This window comes from Ischnura elegans, chromosome 9 (assembly GCF_921293095.1).
Source record: "Ischnura elegans chromosome 9, ioIscEleg1.1, whole genome shotgun sequence".
NCBI lineage: Eukaryota > Metazoa > Arthropoda > Insecta > Odonata > Coenagrionidae > Ischnura > Ischnura elegans.
In genome coordinates this window covers 99324818-99343695 of record NC_060254.1, presented here as the reverse complement: position 1 = coordinate 99343695, position 18878 = coordinate 99324818, and the positions used below count along the sequence as shown (strand labels likewise).

Sequence of the window (18878 nt, the reverse complement as noted above, 5' to 3'; positions counted from 1 at the left end):
TCCAAGATAAGATCGATCACACCGTAATCAAAGCTGAGAGGATAATATCGTTGACGTGACCTACTACGAGGAAAAAATGCAATAATAACATTTAGGTATGCATTAGCATTTGCCAACATTAAAATAATATCACATTTGGTAAGAAGCACCTGCAAAGGTCACAAATACAATGGTTTTATAATTCATAATTCACGAATGAAACGAATAATTTATTGGAACCGGAGCACATGAGAGGTTTTGAAGATTAATGATATCGAGATGAAAACTGAATATTACCGGACATAGCACCAAATCGCAGCCAACTTTCGACAATATCGTAAGTCTACAATCCTAAAATTGGTTTGACTCAGCTCCTCATTCCGCTTTCCTATCCTCTAGTCTTTTAATAATGACGTATATCTTTTCTTTTTACATCCTTTTACAGTCTGTCCAATGGATTCCACTTGGGGCCGTTCTTTGCCATACCTTCCGTTCACCTGTCTTTCTACGATTGTTTTCAATTATCCATCACACCTCATAATGTAGCCGACTAGGTTGTCCCGAATTCTGCTTAAGGATTTCAAAAGACTTTTCTTTTCTCCCACACTTCTTATCATTTCCTCATTACTTACTCGATCGATGCCTTTAATTTTCATCATTCTTCGGCAGCACCACATTTCGTATGCTTTTTCACTTGACTTCTCTGCACCTGAAAACGCAAAACCTCGCTCCAAGGAGGAAACGCGTTCCATATGTTGCCTCTGATGGATTTTTTTCCTCAACTCAATAATTGTATTTTCATCTGTAAGTCTATTTTTCTAGAAAGCCTTCCTCAAACTCTTCAAGCTTTTCTTTTCCTAGTTTAATGTTTTTCCTCCTCTCTTTTGCTGTGTCCTAATATCCTACCCTTTTCGTTAGTTTTCAGCTGACATTTGGTCGTTGTTTCCCCACATTTATCAATGTCTTCTGGAAATCATTCTCAGTCTAGGCTATGATTGCTATGTAGCAAGAAAATTAGCGAATACGATCATCTTTAATGAAATTTTTTCTTATTAATTCTTAATTCTTCTTAGAGCTGCTACTAACCTCGGGAATGTAATGAATACCAGTGGCTTAAAATTTAGCATTTTTGTATGATTACTTGCAAACCATTCAATAACAATTTGAATCGAACGATATTAATTCCATGGATTTGATGAAACAATGATTACCGCCCGTAAAATTGTTTATGGGTCTCATCATTTCCTGATAAAAGCGATGGAGTTTTAATGCTTGCAAATAAAAAGGTAACCAAAAGCCCGCCAGGGCTATTCTTCCATCCAGGATAACCGGATTGCAGAAAATTAATTTTTAAGGAATCTTAGCCTTTCAGTACCAGCAAAACATAACGGTGCAACGCCACGATGAGTATTCGCAGGAACTGCAGCGACTCAATCACCTTTAAGGCCACACTTTCGATCGAAGAAATCGAGATATTCAAGTTTCGATTCAAACTCGATTTTTCAAATTCGATCTTGACCATTTTGTTTGATCTCGGCAGCGTCACTAACGGCCTATGATGATGTCATCCGTCAATTGTGAAAGACTATTCTCTAAGGGCGGTAAAATTGGAAAGCCATGCCCTCGAATATCAAGAAAGCATCTCATTCAGTTGATCTTTCTAAAAAAATCGAATGAATCCAAGGCGGAAAGTCGAATGGATCCAAGCGGTGAACAGATAACGATAATATGTGTACAATTGAAAATTGTAACTTCTGATGATCATGCAAGTATTCAACGTTATTTTTTTCTAATACTTCAATATTTATTTTCAGTGCTTTTGGAATTGTTATCATGCATACATTATTGGACAAACTGCTTTTTTAAGAACAATAGATTTTTTTCGATTAATCGATCTTTTGGTTCAAATTTATGCCTCGTTCACATTACGATCGTCCGAGCGATCGTCCCAACGATAGTTGGCCGAAATAGCCGTGTGAATGCATGTCCTGACAATAGTTTACGTAGTTCCGAACGTTACCACTTCACGATGGTTAGGCGCTGGGAGCCCGGCAGAGGAAGCGACAAGAGAAAGACGAAAAGCTCGTGAAGCTCTCTTCGCTCTATTTTTTTCATGGATTTGTCCTCGGAAGGAAGAATATGGGCGGAAGAAAAATTATTCGGTAAATACACGTTGAACACAGTAATATCTTGTCCCTGTATACCTCAACAGCTTTGCTAACCGCCAATTTCTCGTTCACTTTAGATGTCAACACTAGAGGGCAGCACAGGCTTTAACCATCGTTTTGAGTGAATGCACGATAGTTACAACGATGATAAGAAAGGTGACATAAAAACGTTTTCAAGAAAAGTTATATTGTGTATTGTCTGTATGTAATTCTTATGCGTTTATGTAAGAAAGTTAGTTATCCATGTGTACATTTTTGAAATATCACAAGTGAATGCAATCGGTAAGATAACAAATCACTGAATACAAAGGAATAAATTTACTTTTCATGTATGATTGCACCAGACCTGTACAAAAAGTGTAAGATGGTAGCCCCAAAACTATTCAATAAGGCGTATCTATATATTCCACAATTATTAAAGTGTTTTCTGATGTAATATATATGAATACAAATGGAATAAAGTTATATTATATAAGTTATATATTATATTATATAATTTATATTATATTAGGCGTACTGTAGAACAGCCAGATATCTTAATCACACATTACCCTTTCTTTTTTCTGATGGTAGCGGCAGTGATTTTACCTCCCACCTCAATACGCTTTTTGAGGCAGCTTGGGGGGTAGTGTGAGTGTACACAATGCATACTTAGATGTTGCATACTATATACTTACAATGGACATGAACGATGAATCTCTTGGAGACAGCCGGAGGGACCGCATTGGAGGCGATGCACAGGTAAGCCCCCATGTCGGTTCGCTGGACGTTCGTCAGCTGAAGGGTTTCTCCGTCAAAAGTTCGGGCGGCTGTTGGCAGGTGTCGCACGAAACAAATGTCAGCAGATAGAGTTGGCACATGGAAAGAGAAGAAAAAAGAATAAAAAATCAGCAACACTTATTTAGTGATGTATTATATATTACGCTCTCATCCAAGAATTAGCTCATACAATTCCTAATAAAGAATTGCTAATTGTAAGTGCATTATTAATTTGCCTGTAAACGTCGCTGGCCTCTTATGTGCGTCATTCTTCCCCTCTTTCATATTCACGTAAATATTTCCGTTTAAGAACACTGTCCTTTCAACTCAAAAATTGATTCTTGGTAATATAAACAATTCTTTTCATCTCTTACAAATGATATCCCGATATACACTTTCGAAAGAATTTAAATGTAGATTGTGAATGAGTTGGCTCCGTTGTACCACGGAGGAGTAACATTGAATTCTGCCAACCCCGTTACCGATAGTGAGCATGGAATTACCCACAAGACACTGTAAACAAGAAACTCAACGGAGAAAGGTAATGGCACATATTATTCTACTTCGATCATGATAGTAGTAGATGCGTTGCAAAGGAAAACCACTATATAGAATTCTATGAAGGAGATGGTGCTTCAAGGAAGCTATTACTGGACCATATTAAACGCAGTGTACGAATAAAAAAATTAGCAAAGCAGATAACTTTTCTGAATTTTTTTTTTTGAAATTCCACCACTTGATATATTTTATTTTTCCCGTGGAGCACTGACATGGCAATTCGTTATAGCATGAGCAAATTAAAATAATGCCTAGTTCAGATTACGATTGTTCCAGCAATCGTTGAAACTATCGTGCATTCACACAACGATGATTAAAATCTGTGCTGCCCTCTAGTACTGACGTCTAAAGTGAACGGGAAATCGACGGTAAGCAAAGCTGCTGAGGTATGCACGGTCCAGATATAACTTTGTTCAACGTGTATTTAACGAATAATTTTTCTTCCGCCCATATTCTTCCTTGCTTGAACAAATCCATGAAAAAAATAGAGCGAAGAGAGCTTAACGAACTTTTCGCCTTTCTCTTACCGCTTCCTCTTCCGGTCTCCCAGCGCATAACCATCGTAATATGGCAACGTTCGGAACTACAGTATCTATTGTCAGGAATAAACACAGCTAGTTCGGCCAACTATCGTTAGGACGATCGCTCGTACTATGAACGAAGCATTACATTAGCTAGCGAAGTCTCACTTTATACAGGTTCTAGTTATTTCCTGGAGAACTAACGAAAGGAATTCTACTAGAGTTTTGGGATCGAATATGAAATACTTGTTGTTTATTTCCTTAAATGTAAAAGTTAAAAAAGCTAGTCGCAGAAAAATTATGAAAAAATCTAATCTATGCTATTTGAAAATTTTAAGATTATTGTGATGATTTCAAGATGACGTTAACGTCATCTAGAAAACTAGTTTAATGGGACGTAGCTACGTCACAAAATTCGACCGATCGAGCGGTCGGTATGCATCTGATTAATTTTGCACGTCCCGTTTGCGCTGACACCAGATTCACACATCACTCTTTGTTGCGAAAAAGTGGACAATAGAACAGTGAAACTAAATTTTCATCATTTGAATGGGACATCACTTTAATGATAAAAACCAAATGGACTTTTACTTTAATGATTGGAGCAACCGAAAGCATTTCCGAAAGTACCAATCTCCTTTCTCCCTCCTCTGACCGTTTCAATTCACGTTCACTGTACAACAGGCGCGAGTCAAAAGGGCCAATAAAATAATCAAACAGGATTATTTCCACCCTTGTACACTCGCAGAGGGTTCCCTCGGTAGATAATCGAAATAAAAGAAACTCGAATAACAAAAAACGTGATTTTTTTACTTGAACGGGAAAAACAATCGTATATTTCAGTTCAGGAACATTCCTCCGCGGACACTGGGGAGCGAGAACAAAAATGGCGCCCAAAGTGTGAGTGTGTGTTATCTGTGCGTCGACTGAAGCGTTGTAACACGACTGCTTTACATTCTTCCCCCATAGACCGATGGGAAGAACACAGTGGCTCTCTCTCAAACGACTTCAAAATTTCGAGTGGTACACTAGTGAGTAGTTCCTTTTTTCTTTTTGTGTAAACTCTGGGGTTTGGTTCACGGGCGGACACGATAGCGAGAGAGAGAGGCAAGGGGCAAATTTCTCCTTTTTGCCCATCTCTCGTCGTATCGAAGCGCTCAAAATACTAAAAAGAATGGGGAAAAAGGTTTTTTTTCTTATTTTTTATTCCTCTTCCGCCCAAAAAATAGAAGCACTTTGACTGTGCCATACAGAGGATTCAAAAGCGTGCCTAAAGAGAAGGCTGGGAGGCAGTTTGAAAGACCTGAGGCTCAGACATGGGTCACACGTAGATGAATTGGCACGACAAAAAAATCTCCTCGTCCGGGAATCAAACCAAGATCCTCCGTCTTTCCGTGCCACCACGCAGGCTACTACGCTTGACGGTTTCCTAAATTTCTTTGGCAATCGTACAGAGGAATGAAATCCAAGGTCTATATAGGTCCAAGGTTATGGTTCGATTCCCTTTCCAGGAGAATTTTTTCTCATGAAAATTCACCAAAAGTTTCATCGCCGTTCACGCGGTAAGCTCGAAATATTATATGGATCACATGGCCAGAACAGATCGATAAATTAAACAAGCAAATCCTAGCACCCAGCAACGTAACATTGCGTATCTATGGCGCTCAAAACTTAAAGCGAGAGTCTGTTTTAGAGAGTACTTTCAAGTTTAATTGCGCAGAATTCCAGCACATGAAAAAAGCACTGTATGTGACAAGCAACTTTGTACGCAGTCACGTGCAACGTTACATACATCAAGGATAAAATTCGCCATTAAAAAGTCATTTGGATCTCGATCTGAATCTGGTTCTCCCGATTGTCGGTCAGGTATCCACTTACACCACTAAGCCTGCAAGACTATTCTGGCTAAGCCACACGTAGGGGTGTTTTTAGGGGTGCATCAGCAGAATTGGAAACATTGAGGTATTTTCAAAAGTCTGGGAAGCCGTAAGGAATATGGATTTATTTTTTGCCTTCCCAAGCATATAGCTGACTTTCATAACGCCTTTACATCATAGTGAACTACTTTTCAGCATCGTATATTGAAAGTTTCGAGGATCCAATATTTTTGGAGAGTAAAGGATCTAGACATACCTTAAACTGCCTCGAATAAAAATGAATACAACCGAATTAATCCTTTTATTAATTATATTAGTTTATAAACATCCGCTAAATCTAAAAAATGGGTCATTTGACTGAAGTATAGCAATGGTTAATTCAAGTACTGTAAGAGATAATTAATAGAAAGTGCAAATAGAAAATGAAGATAATCATTAGAGTAGTGGAAACCAAGAGCAAATTGCGACGGTGTCACTAGGGCGGTCTTAAAATTGTATTAGTGCCTTTTGTTTTTACGGAATATACAACCAATTTATAATAATGATAATAATAAATTAAAAAAGAGACCAAAGAAGATTTTTTTATGCTTGCAATGTGACATGGCTGTCATTGCATTACCAGGTGTAAAATAGGAACAATTTCGTAGTAGAAAAACCTAAATAACTATAAACCTAGCTAGTATCCACTAAGGACGTAACTCATAAGGTCTATCTATCATCAAGAAATCGTTATGCGAATTCAAATAATTGAAATCCAAGTCTTAGTTTCCTAAAAACTTTTATTAATTAACTATTTAAATAGATTTCTCGATGTTCTAAGAAAACACTTTGGTGCAAAAGTGCCATTAAGTGATTTTTCAACTCCGTCTAATACCTTGACACTGCATGGATAATAGGTGGATGTTTTTCGGGCTGCATCAGGGTAAACAATCAGTAAAAATGAGATTGAAAAGATTTCTAAAGACGTTAATTTTATCGAATTAAGGGTTTTAACCATTGCAATAACTAACACTCATTTGTCTCCAATTATGTTACTTCTATACATATTGATTCTACCTTTTCCAGCTCTCAGATGACATGGCAGTATCGCCATTCATTGAATGTGTTCATGCTTTTGAACTTCTCCCTTGAAGCCACTCAACTTAATTATTTCCATAAATATAATCCAAATTCATTTTGATGCGTAAGAAATTCTTTAGATTTTTTTCTGTCCATGCTAGAAACCATAAGATCATCTTTCCGTAGCTGCTGATTCCTAAGTATTACGATAAAAGAATATTCCGAAATGAGTGGATGAATATCGGAATAGTTTTGGTAAATAGCAATAAAAATGCCTGCATAACAGTACACAATTAACGGAACAATGAACTAAATTGCTGAAGAAAAGGGTCGAAAATAATTGACAGATAAATTACTGCTAAATACCGTTCATTCTCTCCGATAGAATCTTGATGATCATAGGCGGATAACGAGGGGACGTGTCCTCCCCAGATGCTAAAAATAGACAAGATTTTTTGTACGGTTATCATTACGTTTGTTTTATTACGTGTAATAGGGAGCCTCAATCACTTAATTTAATATTGATAAATTTCATATCAAAATAATGGAAATAAATCATTCAGTAATTGATGTATTTTTTTAAATATCACATATAAGTAAACCTGTCAAACCCTTGTGCCCCGCCAGAAAAAAATCCTGGATCCACCTTTGTTTACTGAACTCCAGTGGATAGGCGAAATACAACATCGGTTGTTATTCTTCAGAAATAGGTTTCCAGGACATTACATGCATTGCCAAAAATGTAAGAAACAAAAGACAAAGAATCTATCCTTGTATAAATGCAAATATGCATTTATGACCCTTTCATTTCATGGAAATATTAGTTATTTTTTAGCTAGATACGTGCGTTTTAATAGAAATTTTTCGCTGCTGTAACGTGATTCTCCGCACAGTTTCGTGATGAAATATGTCCTTTTTATAAAATTGAAATACGACGCGTAACTATTGATGAGTTCATAAGTTACCTTAATAAGAAAATTCACATTAATCCAAGCGTGAACACTATAGAGAATGGAATTAGAATATCTTTTTCTAAATATTTTTAACTATTTCCCAAAACGCTAAAAATTCCACCTGGACGGTGGAAAACTAAAAACAATAAAGCGATCACATATCATCATGATCCGCTGTAAAACTCAGACTGCCGTGGGTTCATGAGCCAACACGGAATTTTCCCCCATGTTTTATTTTTTATGGCTCAAATTAGGGTGTTCATTTGAGTAGCATCCTTTTCATGCTGAGCCATAAATTTTTCACTGCACGAGGGCTGTGCTCTCATTAAAGTATTTGGCAAATTTCCCGAACAACATGCCAAATGCGAGAATAAATTCGAGGCTCACATTTTGGCATCATCGCGGGCCCTTCCTTATTATGGCGACCGCAATGAATACCTCTCATCAGAGATAATCATCTGTGCCCTAATCGAAAGCACTTATACCACGCGTTTAAATATATTATCCATTTTATCCATTATTGGGCTAATCGTGTGCTGACGGCCGTAGGTTAATAACCCAGAAGGTAAATGGACCTGCGTGAAATGTGAGGAATATGTTATCTTTCTAGGGTTCACATGTGCTAAGGTTTAACAAAAGCGCTCTGAAGCTATGCACGAATTTCGAGTGCATAATATCAAAACGTAGCTACTCAATGGCATCACCCAGCAGCATAACCTCCAATTCTCATGGAATAATGGCTACAAATTCAGCATACTTTTTCATAAGCTAAAATAAGTTAGGTTGACATAAGAAGTTCGCTGCCTATTGCCAATTAAAACGGATAACGCATATTTTTTATAAGAACTCGACAGATTAATCTTTACTTGGTGGGGTAAGTTGTAAAAAATAAAAATACGAGCTGATTACGAGCACAACATATTAAATGACAATAACAGAATTATCTTAAATCATTGCGTCCAACACATTGAGACGAATGATATCCATTGATCAGATGAAAAATGATATATTAAAAATATTTCTCGGTGCATTAAAATCTTTTCTTGATCGATGCAAAAGAGAAAAAATACGTAAATGTAACAAGGATATCAGATAAGAGAGTGGTTTGAAAAGCTGCGTCAAACAAAACAAATGCATTTATCAAAACTGCTCTAAATCTATGAACGAATTTCGAGCACAATTTATGAACACGAATTTTTGTTGTTTGTGGCCCTAACATTGTTGCCACTAAGGCATTTGTACTTATTCAAAGTCCTAAAATTGTTTTATGCCAGAAGTGGCACTATGCCGAGTGGTTGCGATAAATATATACCTACATAATTTTGTGAGTGGGCCATTTGTAGTACAAACAAACTAAGGTTAACGCTCAAGGCTATAAAAGTTGATTTCTTTACATGGGGCCAAAGTTATTTCATTTACTGCCCGCTTAAATAAAAAAAAAACTAAATCATCGAATAAAATGTTAAGACTTGCCAAAGACTGGCTTTTCTCACAAGAAATAATTGAACATTTATTATGGTGTTATTTCTTTAATACACTCTTGTATTATTTACTGCATGATTATTTTCTTCCATTGGCATGCATTATTTTATTTGATGGAGACTCAATCCTGGCCCTATGACCTTGGTAGACCACCTAAAGCTCCATCTCTTTGTTATCTTCTCATTCAGCTGTAAAATCAAAATGCAGGAATAAATAAGTTATTACTTACAATTATTATTAAGTATTATCTTTTTTCCTTAAATATTCTTCAGTTTTCACTGAGCTGTTTTAGTGTAAAGAGCACGGGTTCTCACCAAGGTAACTCTTTACAGCTCTATTGCGTTGAGAAATTTTCTCGTGATATGGCAGGTTGAAATTATGACAGCCTTTGTAATTTGACGTGTATATTTAGATGAAGGCTGAGTATTTCGAAACTATTTTGCATATGTTTTGGGATGATACCGGTAGCAGAGATGAAAATTGGAGCTATATAAACCTGTTCCATATTCCATATTCTTTTTATTCCTACAGCCAATTCTTGGTACTTATTTATTTTTCCGGCTACTGTCTTGTCGATGTTATACGACGGTGGCACAGCAATATCAGCTATGTAACAGGTTATATATTTTTTGGCAATGAACATTATATCTGTTCAATTATTGACTATAGTTTTATCCGTTTGGATTGGCAATTCGTATTGAAGTTTAAAATAGCTGTTTTATAGCAATTTTTCGCGGTGGTATTCACTATAATTATTATTATTACAACATAATATCAAAACGTAGATACTCAATGGCATTACCCTGTAGCAATACCTCCAATTTTCATTCGTTCTCGGGTAGGTAACTTACGATGATGCCCACTACACTATTTGTGATTGAGTGTGATTTAATATTTTATGAGAGAAACAAAAAAAAATCATGCCACCAGTATGATAACGTCGCCTTTGCCCGTTTATGGGCGATTATTGTGTTTCCCTTCCTCGCCAAAGCAGCTCCGAGGAGATTGAAGGGCCTGATGTTTGTTCTGAAGGGGAGGGGGCGTGCCGCGCCGTCACTTTTCGCCTGATTAGCATCATCTTAAAGGAAGGGGCGTGTGGTCACACCCCAAGGGGCGTGAGGCAGTTTAATGAGCGATGGCGGAGGATGATATTGATTCCTCGAGCAGACACCGCAGCCGCGTGCGGGATAACCGGAGAGGGGGCCAATTTCCTACGCCCCCCTTGGGTGCGTGGTGCGGCCATCGCCAAGGGTGCTTCTGGGTAGGGATAATATCGATATTCCAGGTCACATTATTCTCCAACCATTGAAATGAACGGGCCTTTTTATGCCAAATTAAGACGTTAAAATACGATAATACAGAAGCAGCTCTAAAACAGTATCTCGAGGCCATCATCAACCTAGATGTGCCCAAAGAGTGTCATTAGGCTTCTTGACGGTAGAAGAGGAGAAAAAAGTGACTGGTATAAAGAAGAAATTATACTCTTTTTCTTAATAATAAAATAAAATGAAGATTTGGTTTGTTATTCATATTTTGCTGCTTATTAAATTGAAAAATAATTTCTCACGAACCAACCTCTACTCCAGACTTTGTTTCGGGTTGTATTAAAATAAAACTCGTTAAAGTATCAATAATTTTGTGCCTTTCAATCATGGAGAATTAGTTACGAGAAATATCGAATGATTTTAAGTATTATGATTTCAGTAGGTACCTCTTTAAAGGTGGCCTACGGTCCGGGCGGGACGACCAAAAACCTTGAATTTGATGAAGGAAGCATGAAATTTGATGATTTGATAGAAAGATAAGCCTTTTTTCATCTATAAAAGTAAATGTAATCATTTAAAAATATTTTAATCTTTTTCTCCCGCTAAAAAAGCATATGACATAATCAGGGACTAGAAAATAAACTAGGGAACGGAATGCTCCAATCCTCCAATAGGGTGGTTTCCTATTATTTTTTTATTGCCTAAATGGAAAGATTATTACTCCTAGAGTACGTATTTCACGCTTTTAGATTTTTAAATGACGATATCTATTTTTCGCGATAAAATGAAAAGTGAAAAATTTCAAGCGCGCGAAAACGCGACGCGCAAGTATGAATGCCGGGAAATCTCTCCGTGTGGCGTATTTCTGGTTCCCGCCGCCGCCCTCTGAGGTGACCTAGAGGCGAGTTGAGCGCTGATACGACGCAAGCTGCTAGCGGGTAGCTGAGTACCCTGCTGGCTGGTAGCGCTTGGCTTAAATAAGGATTATTAATACCTTATCAAACGAAGAAAACTTTCCGACCTTAGCCAGTTTTAATAAGTGATTATTAATACATGTTTCCCTGAGCTCTGCGCCTCATGCATGCATTGGTAACCTCATACGATGTATAACTCCTATTCTCTCGTATAGAAACTAGGTCCCTGTGACGGCACGTGGAGTGGCATCGCATGGGCGCCAATCTGGCCCTTTTCAAATGAGGATAAAAATGGACCATAGCCATTCGTCTAAACCGGTACCTACTTCTAAATCGAAATAATTTGTATATTATGAATACAGTAATGGTGGGCTAGGAATCGCAATCAATGCCTTTCGTTTTCTTTGATGAAGGAAACTACCCTATTGGACGCACTCAGGGTTTACACGCTGTCCTCACCTTTTGTAATTTTGTTTCATTTTCATTTTTTATCATTTGACAACGTTACGAATTCCTTGATATACAATATGGAGACACAAGGCTGATGCCGACTGGCAATTTTTTTCTTGCTTTCCTTTTTTCATTAATATTTGAAAACGATAGTTTCCCTGTTGCCTTTAAAAGTCCTGGCGTCAACTTTTTCCGTAGAAACATGCTATTTTATTTAAATTTGGGTATTTTTTGAGAACTTTTCAACTGAAAATACGTTTTTCCAACGTACCTGAATCTGTATCTAAAATCGCATTATGTACCGATGTCGATTGCGTATTGGCTTTGAAACAACTGTTCTTGTTCTGCCAAGCAGTCAAGTCTTTTGTGAATTACTTAGTTTTTTCTTCTTCTCATTCCTTTTTTCCGCACTGCTTTTGTAGTCACGTTTAATATTAAAACTTTCTGAGCTCTTGGGGGGGTTTTAACCCCCAAAAACCCCCCTCGCTTCGTCACTGCTTCGCTTCGCTGTATTAATTTAGCTTAATCCGCTTTATCTTGCGCCTGATAACAAAACAAAAACTGTTGTTTATCAGAAGGTGCTTTACGCAAGACATTAAACCCGAAGGTGTAGGGCACACCGTGGTGCGTTTACGCAGTGCATTTTTTCCAAACAGAGATAGGTACTATAACTGGCGCGCCTAAAGTCATTTGATACGAATACTGCTTTATAGGGGCTTTTCTTATACGATTTTGAGCATCAAGTCAAGCGTCGTTCTGGCGTTGTGTTAACCTGCCCCGTGAACGGGCCAAGTTTACGCAATGGACTTGGACCTAAAAACATTTTTTTACGGTCAATAACACAAATAGCCAACAAATGAATCCATATAATTCTCATTTAATTGACTGCTTTATAAAACCACAATGCCCAAAATTTCTTAAGCTAAAACGCAAGAAATTTCATTGAAAAAAATCCGCGTAAACGTGCTCCGATCCACCTTGTGTAGATTCAATAAAGAAAATGTCTTTCTGACAAGCAATTTTGGTACTCATTTACGTAGTTTTATTGAATTTTTATCCTTATTTTATTAAAATAAATTAAACATGATTAAAAACGATACAGCCGCTCTTGATTTATGAATGGTGTTACTAAACTGTAAGTTCATTGATTGTTAGGCGGTACGAAGTTCGCCGGGTCAGCTAGTAGGAATGTAAAACTCTCTCACTAATCAAACCATCAATAATTGAATTGCGTAGGAATTTGCGATATCTGTGAGGAAAAATGTAGAAAAGTTGCGCCGCGCGCGCGCATGTTCCCCATTCAACACCGCTTTCCTCCCTGCTTACCAGGCGTGGCACCTTGTTTCAGGGTGTATGTTAACCTTTTGTCAGAGAGTCAGACATGTGATATGTGTAACGGTACCCAAACATTGTAATCTGATATTTATTTTCGGTGAACTAATTGGGGTCTCAACTTCTCAGGAACACAGCTGTGGGGATATCGGGTTTCGCTAAGGAACTAGAGTTTTTTGGAAGAGTGGAGAAGGGAAAAAATGGCTATGCGTGGGTCAGGAGCGGTCAGGAGAGAGATAGAGCGAGAGAAAGAGAGAGAAGAGACTAGACCAGCGCCCCAGGGCATGCCGGCTGCTTCACGATATACGGGAGCGTTGCGGGACCCCTGAGCTCGAGGCCCTAGCCGACCAGCCGGTATAACCAGACCGTCACTGGTTCAACAAAAGAGATGCATTTGTTCGGGAATTCAATTGATAGCAAGTTATGTGCCCTTCATCACAGATTACTTCACTCTGTATAACAAAAATATGCCAAAGAATTGGATCTATTGATGGCCGTAGTGAGTTTAAGGCTAGAAAACTTCATGGTCCGAAATGACCCAAGCCAGTCCTTCTATATAGAGTAAAACTCCCAGTTATCCCAGTTAAAAAAAATAGATCGTGAGCGACTTTGGTGAAGATGCTTATCATTTTCTGAAGTGCAGGTAGAGATATGGTTCAGAGAAATTTCTGAACAGTGAAACTTCTTCAGAATGGAAAAAGCAGAATGAACGAGTCATTTTCTAATTTTAAACTCGCATTGTAAAACAGGTTCAGTAAAATGTCCATAGATAACCAACTGTCTTTGGCCACCGTAGAGTTTCTCGAGCACAAAGTTCAACCCTAATAGAACTAGTCCCATACTTTTGAGCACGGCTGTTGTAGGACCCTACTCACACTTCTACACTGACACACGGAAGTCCTCATGATTGATCGTCTAAATATGCAAATCCCTCGTCAACATATCCCAACGTATCTCATGTTTGTTTGCCTCTTGACTTTGGTGGAACGCGCACCTTATTTGCTGATTCAGACATGAAAAGATGAATGTGAGCTCAAGAGGTGGTGGAGGCAACGTACTGTACACCAAATACTCTTAGTTTTTTAAAATAAAGGCGATGAAACCGATAATTAGGCTGCTGTACTTCCCTTAAAATATGATTCCTTAACATTACCTTAGTATTCCCTTTATGGAGTTAATAGGAATCGGTGCTTTTAATGTGTAAATGTTTCTTAAATAAATATTGCTATTATGTCACATGTCCCACCGAAATTCCCCTTAGCCAACAATTCGAAGTCGTTTGGGCTCATTTTTTTAGTATCGTGCTTAACAATTACAAAAATGAGGTTACTACTCATCGGCCAGAAAAATCGGGGTCATTTGGAAAAATAAGGAGGAGTTCTATCATTTATTATTTCTTAAAGTTGGATTCCACACACAGCTAAGTTGATATCCAATCATCACTGGCCAGCAATCTTAAGATTGGACGCAGCTCTCCACTCAATACTCCAATCAGCTAATCTTTTCTCACCTACGTATTTCTTTCCTTATACAACCTTCTTTATCTGTTCCATGAATTTCATTCGAGGTCTTCCTTTTCCGTTCTTGCCTTCCACTTGACCCTCGGAGATTGTCTTCATCAGGCTATCATTGGAAATCAGGTTTTTCCGTATTCTTATTTAGGTTTTCATGAGGATTCTTTTCTCCCCTACTCGTCTTACGACTTTCTTCCCCTTGTCTCGATTAAAAGTATTTTTTACTAAGCCTGATTTCAACGGTTTCCAAAGAAAGCCTATCCCTGAAATTATTGGAACAGCAGATTGATTTGGCGCTAACCCATTCTATCATTGGCCCATATTGATGCAATTTTCAGCTTAATAAGACTTATCGAGTTTTATACTAGTCTCTCCCACGTAGATTTGGCCAAAATCGCAAGTAGCTTCTACTTCGATGTGCCCACTGCAAAAAATTAACATCTGGTAGGGGTACGTAAAGAATTGGGAGTTCAAACATTATTAAATTTAACTAATCAAACTCGCAGGAACTACTTCAGGACCTCAATGACTTCATGGAATATTTATCACCGGAAGATATGTAATCGGCAAAGTATCTGAGATGGTAGAAAAAGAAACGAATATTCGGTCGAGAAGGCGTAGTGACTAAATTGGGAGGGTAAAGGGTAAGATGGCAATGGGTAAAAGAATCTACTTAGAGGGGGAAGAAAAGAAGAGACTGGAAATGAAATGGGCGATGGGAAATGGATTAACTGGCCTCTGAGCGTGAATGGATGTAGGGAGAAGAAATCGAAAAGAGGGTGGGAGGGGAAAGCTAGACCAATATCGTACCTATAGTTAGCTCTACCCTAAAATGTTTAAACCAATGAACAGGTTTATCTGTGGGAGTAGGGGTTGGTCGTTGACAGCTCCATACAAGTCAACAGTGGAAGCATTCGAAATGTGGTGCTACCGAAGAATGATGAATATAAAATGGATAGATCAGTAAGTGATGAGGAAGTGCTGAGAGGATTGGGAGAAAAGAGAAGTCTTCTAAAAACCTTTAAGAGAAGATGGGACAACTTAGTTGGCCACATTTGAGGTATGATGCAGGGATGCCGACTTCCAAAAAATATTGGGGGGGCCCAAACCGGGGATCTTGCCCCGAGAAATTTTATAAGTAGTGAGTGAGTTTTAAGTTTTTTAAGCATTTTAGAAGAGTCATATGATCAACATTAGAACCCTGATAACTCAAATCTCGATATCTGGAGACTCCGGGGAAAATCGAAAAGCCTGACACATTTTTTCCTCACACCCGTTACGAATTTTTAGGGGGCTCGGGCTTCCTCAGGCCCCATGGAGTCGGCGCCACTGGTATGATGACAGGAGGACAGGTGGAAGATGAGAAGGGCAATGGACGGTCCCCTATGATTTACATAGGACAGATTATTAAGGATGTAAAACAGAAGAAATACGTCGCTCTGAAAAGGTTATCGGATAAGAGAGGTGCCTCAAACCAATCTTAGAATTGTTAACTCAGTGTTCTAACTTTGTGTTGAAATCCCAGTATACTCTAAATACAAAACCTCGAAGAGTGAGGTTTCCCACAGGAATGAAATTGCCCCCCCTATCCTTAAAGTCAGAAATGCACAGCGCTCTAGCTTTGATCTCTATAAGCGCTATCCTCACCTTCTGTATTTGCTCAGAAATTGAGTGAAGTATATGCCTATAAAATACGCAATTTTTTTTCCTTCTAATTCAAAAATTCGCTTCCAAGTTGCAATATATGGGCGTATCCAGCGAGGGGCAGGAGGGGGCAGCTGCCTCCCCTCCTAGAGGCAAAAATCGCAAATTTCTTTAAGGAAAATAATATTTTTTTCAAGCAAATAATTTTAAAAACTAATAAAGAGCTGTTACATTTTCCTTTAAATGTTGATATCATTCACCCATTCCATGCTTAAATCTTACCTACAAGTTGAACAAGCATGGCTTGCCCCTCCACCCCCTAGTTTTGATCCTGGTTATACCCTTGTTGTAATACTCTACTTGTAATTGTATTGCATTTCATGAACTATTGGCTAATTTATAAAAGCTTCCTGAAATACTCTTCAATGTATCGTTTGAAAATTCGAGCGAAATACTCTAGTGGGGTGAGGAGACGTGGGTTAAATGAGGCGCTATAAGAGTATTGGAGGGATGACACGGTGAGGAAGGGAGTTGAGAGGAATTTGGAGAAAGCAAATATATAGAAAAAAAGGGGGATGAAGGCGAGAGAAAACCAAAAAAAGGGAAGGGGTGGAGAGAGAGAGAGAGAGAGAGAGAGAGAGTGGCAGAGAAATGTGAGGAGGAAACGGAGAGGGAGAGGAAGAATAGCGAACAAGTGGAGTGGAGGAGAAGGTTAGGGGTTTGAGTCCCAGATGTGACGGAAGCGAAGCGAGGGTGTAGAAGATAGGGGGAGTGTGGGGGCAGAAGCCATTAATCACGTCAACGGCAGAAGTGAAAAGTGGAGCCGGCTACAGGGTGGGGGGGGGGAGAAGATTGGGGAAGCTACTGGGAATAAGGGTTTGGGAATGGTAGCAGAAGTATAGGAGAAGTGGAGGGGAGGGGTTTTGGGAGTGGTTTAGCGCCGCGCAGTGCACTCTGGGATACAAGGCGGGGAAGCCTTGGAGAGAGGAACCTAGAAGGTTTAGAAGAGCAAGCTGTAGTAGTGATGTAGTAAAGCTACGTGTGCTTGCTATGGCCGAGTGTAGCTGTGCGTCAGTAGATAGCGAATAAAAGTGTGAGGGCATAACTAATATGAGAGATTCATGGGTATTTTTATAAAGCGAGAAAACGCTCATTATTCATTTCGCATTGAAATTTAGGCCAATTCTAATTCATTTCCCAAACATGAAGAGGCAATACTCCTTGATAATAACCCCATCCATTGCGTTTACACCAAATTAAAAAAATATGCGAAACAAATTATTTGACTAGATCGGGCTTCAATTCCTCCCCTATCGTCAGTGCAGCCTGTTACCACCTAAAACGCCAAGTTACGATTCTTCAAGGCGAACTGTCTCACAATTTTATTCTTTCATCGTCTGAACTAGGTATTGTGGGTTCTGAATAGTTCAGTAGCAAAGTCATTACTCGCGAATGGCAAGCTTCTTGAGTGGTGCGGAGTTCTCATTCTGATAAAATGTAAATAGGTACTGTTTTGACAAATGCGGTTAGCTAACGAAGGGTGAATAAGTAGGCGTAAATTATTTTCTATTCTGCAAGAGGTATTCCAAACTATTGTTGACAAATACTTCCTTAGACAGCATCAATCAGCTGGATAGACCTGTGTGGAAGCAGCCAAAATGGGAGGCGATATTCCTAGTCTCCCATATATGTACATATAATAAACATGCGTATGCAGCAAAATATTTTAAAATTGCAACCATTTTGCTGTTCTTGAGAATTTATTGTGTTTCTGTTAACCTACGTCTAAGGAGTATAGAAAATGGCGAATATGCGGTACATATTTTCTATGGTTGTATTCTGAACTCCAAATACTTGTTATGTAAGAAAATACTGGAAGTCAAAAGTTTAAAAACGTTATGAACAAAAGAAAATATATAATATCACAATATTGGAAGGACGAGAAGTGTTCCATGTTTAAATTAGCACCAGAAAATGTTTTTTTTTTTGTTACAAGAGGAAGGATATATTTCCTCCTTCTCACCCAATTGATGCAAGAGTGATGCACAAATCTTTATCAACCATTTAATTATGCCTCTAGGCAATGAATGGTGGGTTGAATGAGGAAGGCGGATGGAACTGAAGGGGTCTTCAAATGCGATAAAATATTCGTATGATAGCAGTTTAATTCAAGCATTGGAAAATTGGATGGGACCACGTTTGTCACTAAAGTAACCTTCCTGAAATTTAACATGCTCATGAAACAAGGACAAAAACTTAGAGAGTTCCTGCATTTGCAATAGCTTGTGTCATCATCGGATTTCGGGGGTAGTTCCCAATTTGCCCGCGGGAGAGCGTACGTAGGGGAGACGTCAGTAATTTTTTCAAGAATAAATTTTGTATTAAGAAACAAGAGCAGACTGA

General features: G+C 38.4%; 1 protein-coding gene across 8 annotated transcripts in view; it reads right to left on the bottom strand.

Annotated features, from left to right (window-relative positions):
• The window catches only part of LOC124165227 (lachesin-like), an 878935-nt gene that overhangs the window by 88083 nt on the left and 771974 nt on the right, over positions 1 to 18878 (bottom strand). For all 8 annotated transcript variants that reach the window (XM_046542522.1, XM_046542529.1, XM_046542528.1 and 5 more), the window contains one exon: positions 2825 to 2956. In XM_046542522.1, coding sequence (XP_046398478.1) covers positions 2825 to 2956 — 132 coding nt within the window. The remainder of the gene's footprint in view (positions 1 to 2824; positions 2957 to 18878) is intronic.